General features: G+C 40.8%; 1 protein-coding gene across 1 annotated transcript; it reads left to right on the forward strand.

Annotated features, from left to right (window-relative positions):
• Nucleotides 1-645: 645 nt before the first annotated feature.
• LOC131131612 (protein SPT2 homolog) lies at nt 646-5,320 on the forward strand. Its single transcript, XM_058076462.1, has 6 exons — nt 646-1,150; nt 2,670-2,784; nt 2,861-4,249; nt 4,313-4,481; nt 4,556-4,633; nt 4,708-5,320. Exons 1-6 carry the CDS (start codon nt 1,094-1,096, stop codon nt 4,799-4,801), a joined length of 1,902 nt encoding a protein of 633 aa, XP_057932445.1. The 5' UTR covers nt 646-1,093; the 3' UTR covers nt 4,802-5,320.
• The last annotated feature ends 123 nt before the right edge of the window (nt 5,321-5,443 follow it).

The following is a 5,443-nucleotide window of genomic DNA, read 5'->3' on the forward strand; positions in this document are numbered from 1 at the left end:
GGCGAGGTAAATGTGATTGACGCCCAGATGGGAGGAGCTAATTTTATGTTTACATCTGGGAGCAGATGGCCTTGTATTTACATTTGACAGAACTTCAGCTTGTTGGTTACCTTTGTCTGAAACGTCTTAATTAAACACTTGGTAATGACTTATTAACACCTTATACAACTTATAAACGTCATCTTATTGGAAATTCTAAGTAGTAAAGTGAACTTAGTGGACCTCGTGAAATGTTACACATTGATTAAAACAAGTGGAAAAATTCTTAAACGCAACTGACTAAATGTAAATGATGAATTTGGACTGGAGTGCCTAAAATACATGTACAGTAAAGTTGATTTAATACAAGAGGCATTATTGAGAATCCCACTAGGGGGCGACGTCACAGTTCTGGAGCATTCGAGAGAGCACGTATGACGCGTTATTTTTAGAATGGCGCCATCATGTGGTGGATTAGTGTACAGGTCACATGCGGAAGTGTCTATATTCAGCTTTTCCTACTTATTTCGTTATCACGTGGTTTTTAACATTTGACACTTAAACTTAAACCGCTTCCCATGCAAAAGTAAATCATTTTTTGAATCTACTACATACACGACTGAATAAAAAAAAAACTCGTCTGTCAAATACGGAAGTACGTAGCACTGACTTATCTCATTTCCGGAAAACAGCTTCAGCCCTTCCATATTTCGGTGTTGCTTGTCGGTACTGTGGCTAGTAATGACCGAATTTATCAAATTACTTTTAATTTCAGAATGTATTAATGTAATTGAGCCACTTCTAACGGCCTAAGGTCGTACGAAAGTGCTACTTTACCTTCCAGGCTGATTGGGTTAGCGCTGGCACAGGGCTAGCTAACTTTGCGACTTTGTGCTAGCGTAGGTGGCAACGCAAAGTCGTCTCATCGCACCAGTTTTCCACATAAACGACCGATTTTTTACAAATAAGTTCCCGAGTAAAGACTCTAGTGGTGTTGACGTAAAGCCCAGACACAGTGCTATAAAGTGTGAGCTGAAAGTCGAACGCTCAAATAAATCGTATCACTTTTCGCTCATTTCAAAAGACAGCTGAAACGGCAGTATATACTGCCGACATGATGGATTTTGACAACGTATTAACAATCGCCACTCAAAACCAAGGGAGTGTACAGGTAAGTGAAATAACTTATTTTCTTTTAATTTTTCAGTAATATATGAGTTTCGTCGAGCACACAAACGCTAGCTAGTCTCTTTATGACAGCGAGGCTCCCCTAATACAATGTCTGTTAGCAACCTAGCTGCTAACTTTTACATCCCCTACCGTCGGTGGTCGTTCTAACACTTGGCAGATGGACAACAAACAATATTATTAATCTGTTAGATTCACATTCCCATATAACACTCCCCTCCATTAAGAACTCTATTCGTTCATACTGTGCAGTATTCATTATTTTGGTGAGCTGATTTTATATTCAAAATTCTACAACTCTGTTATGCATTGTTGACAGAGGTTAACCTTCAATTTAAAATATTATGGATAAGAATGAACCAAAGATCATGTAGTGGTTCACTGCATTTAAATATATATACATACTGTACAAAGGCCCACTTGTCTATAAGCTGCAGGTGTCTTGTGTTGGAACATATGGAAGTGGCAGTGCTCCAGCCAGAATTAGAATCCCACATTTCCACTTTTCTGACCTATAAATGTTGTTATAATGTTGTATTTTTATGTTAAATTATGCCAAAACATCAGATAATGAGGTTCGTGCATTTACAAGTAGGCCCTGAAAGAAGTTTTGGATCGTTCTGGACGTGCTGGAGGTTTTTTCTAACACTCTAGTTCTACTGACATCAATGTGATGTCTGCATTTTGTTGCCCTGTACAAGTGACATGAGCAATAACAATAAAGTTGAATCTAATCTAATCTAATCTGGACTTATATGTGCTGCAGATTGCGTGCACTCATTAAACGTAACCCCGGAAGTCCTTGGGAGTGTGACAAATCCTACAAGAGGGCCGGAAGTGGACTAAATTAAACAGACCGTTAAGTTCGGAAGCAGGAAGTCCATTGAACTACTGCAGAAAAAGAAAATCTGGAAGATCTAGAAAGCTTTATGTGTGGGTTATTGAGTGTAGCAGCTCTATAAGAGTCCACAACGTAATACAAGGCACCGTAAATTAGCATAATAAGCCCTCTTAAAGTGCTTTGCACACGCTATAAACCTTGCAGTCCTACCTCCACTCGGTGTTCCCGGCTTCACTCGTTGGCTCCATTGGAGTTGAACTGTGGGACAAGCAGACGCTGTAGTAATTATTCACTTATGATATGTCGGATTGGTCAGCAGAATCAGTAGAATATGAAAACAATACATAGGCATCCCTCATTTATTAAACTGTTTATTACTTTTTAAATACAGGCTTTCCCATTATTAGAGCCCTTTAGACATGAAATAACACCCCTATAGTCACATTTACACTCCTATTCTTCTTTGTTTATACCAATTTACCTATTTAGTTTACTTATTTAGTTTTATAAACGAAGGCCCCGTTGCGCTTTTGGATAAGCCTTCTTAAGGCGGCTTTTTTTTGTGTTAAAGTGTTAAATTCTTAGACTTACCCTTTCTTGTAGAATGTTAGCACACCACAGATGGACTCTGCTTATTTTGTTGTTTATTTCATCTACACAGAAAAGATACAGTTTACAAGTTGGTCCACCCAAAAAGGATGCGAGGTCAAAAGGTGTAAATCCTGCCGCAGTGCAGGCACTCCTGAAGAGGCGACAACATGAAGCCAGACTGAAAGGTAAGAAAAAAAAACACAATTTATTTTGTAGACATTGTGGACTACATGACAAGACTATTTAAAAATATTTTTTCAGAAAGCGAAATGAAGAAGCAGAAGCAGGATCTTGTGGCGAAAAGGGTAGAGTTGAAGTCCGATCGTAAAGCGAGAGCCATGGCTTCCAGAACGAAAGACAACTTCCATGGTTACAACGGCATTCCAGTGGTAGAACCCCCGAAGAAGAGGAGAACTAAGGAGGAAATGGAGAAATCAAGAAAAGATGTAACATTTCAAAATGTACTCGACCCAGAGGACGATGAGGACAATTACGAGTACGAGCAGACAGACTCAGAGCCTGATCAAGATCCAGAACCAGTAAGACCCATAAAAACGTCAGCTTTCAGTAGTAGCAGTACCTCCAAGCTCTCCCCTAAAAAACCTAGCGGACCACCGAAGCCTTCTTCATCCTCGCTGAACTTTGCAGATCTGCTGAAATTGGCCGAAAAGAAGCAATACGAACCAGTGGAGTTAAAACCCAAAGCAACGAAGGAAGAAAGACTCCGCACAGCCGAAGAGATAAGGGAACTCGAGATCGAACGAAGGGCAAAGCGGCGAATCAAAGACCCTACGACTCAGTCCAGTTCCACCGCAGTCAGGAAAAACCCGTCTGAGAAGGAGCAGAAGAATGGTAAACCACAAAAGAGCTCATCGCAAAGACCTAGTCAGCCGTGTGGAACGAAGAAGAAGCCTCAGTCTACACCTTCTTCTAAGACCCCCGTTGGTGAGAGAGACAGACCCAAGACTGTAGTACCCTCCAAGGCCGCATCTTCTCAGGTTTCAACCAAACAAGGGGTCCCTAAGCCTTCATCTAGTAATACATCCATCATTTCAAGTGAACTTAGATTAAAAAAGGAAAGCTCTTCATCCGTTCAGGGAAGACCTTCAGGTCCACCTCAATCCAGACCTTTTGGTTCATCTGTCAGAGATCTCAAATCTCCGAATGGTAACCCACAAAGAACTAAACCTACTCAGGGTAGCTCATCGAAGCAGGAACACACATTTGCCAAGTCTGGAAGAGGAGAACCACAAAGATCTGGAAACCAACCCTCGGTAAAATCTAGTAGCAGTTCTGTGGTTAGACCTTCTTCAAGTGGCCGTCCTAAAGAAGGGAATAGACCTCAGCCGAGGCCAATGGGGACACCCCAGACCAAAGCTGGTGTCGGTAGCTTACACGGTCACCCAGCAGGTACCGCAGGCCGGCCGCCAGGGTTCGCACAGGGTCGAGGTACCGGTGGAGGATCGTTGCCCAACAGGAAACCGTCGGGCAGCTTCGGATCTGGGCCTGGGAGACCCAAGTGCACGGTGGTATCCGAGACAATCTCATCAAAGAATATGAGTGGAACCAGACCGGGAGCTCCTTCTCGACCGGGGATGCAACAGATACCCAGACCGGGAGGTCCGACCAGACCGCTGAATAGACCCCCAGGTATGACGGCACTTCATTTGTACTTTGAATTTTCTTAACTTCAACTCTTCTTTTTTTTTTAAGTGTATCCTCCAGGAACCATGTTACCGCCCATCACCATCGCATATAAGAGAAAATACGAAGAAGAAGATGAATATGATTCAGAAATGGAAGATTTCATCGACGATGGAGATGACGAGCAGGCAGAGGTTTCCAGACACATTAAGGAAATCTTTGGCTATGACCGAAGCAAGTAAGTGTTTTTAGCGTATGCTGTAAAAATCAGCCTCAGTATAAAATAACACTTTTTTTTTTTAACCCATTCAGATACAAAGATGAAAGTGACTATGCTCTTAAATTCATGGAGAGCAGCTGGCAAGATATGCAGAAAGAAGAAGCAAAGAGGTAACTAATGGATCATTCCCATTTATTTCATATTCCTGATTGTTTTTTTTTTTTTTCTTTCCTGCCCATTTTAGTCTCAGAATGGCCGTGCAGGAAGATCTAGAGGAGGAGAAAAAGGAGCAAGAGGAGATGAGAATGAAGAATGCCAAAAGGAAAAAAACAAACTGATGCACTTTAAAACTATTGTAATGGACAATTAAAAAAAAAAAAAGCGTCCTGTCACCTGACCAGCAACAGGACCACCCGGTGTGACATTTTCACATGGCAATCACAAAAACCGTTTTGTGTTATTTGCACTTCCCTCTCTTTGAGTGACACATGACACTGTAAGATTTGCGTTTTTCTTTCAAATCAAATCCAGAGATAACATTTAAATCAGAATATATAGAGAAATGTTTATTTAGTGTTTATTTAGGCTGTAGTGAAACATTCAGTTTCTTTCTTTTCCCCTGTTATTTATTTCCTTGTCATTGCAAAGTCCTATTTCCTAAAAAAAAAAAACCCATAACGTTTCAGATTTTGAGTGCGGAGGAGTGGTATTGTCTCTTTTTAAGATGGACTATACATAAATTGGCATAAAATGTCAGCTGCCAGTGTCACACATTTCACTCAATTGATTGCAAAGTCAGTTGACCCACAGAAAACATTTGTAAATTTGTGTTCCTTTTTAAAACATTTTCAAACAAAGCTTTGCTTCGGGGTTGTGTTTTCAAACCTGAATGTCGGTAGTGACGTAATATAATTCTAATGAATTGACTATTTGATATATGGAATGCGTTTTTAAATAAACATGCTGAGACTTCGCCTCTC

The sequence above is a fragment of the Doryrhamphus excisus genome, chromosome 6 (genome assembly GCF_030265055.1).
Source record: "Doryrhamphus excisus isolate RoL2022-K1 chromosome 6, RoL_Dexc_1.0, whole genome shotgun sequence".
Taxonomy (NCBI): domain Eukaryota; kingdom Metazoa; phylum Chordata; class Actinopteri; order Syngnathiformes; family Syngnathidae; genus Doryrhamphus; species Doryrhamphus excisus.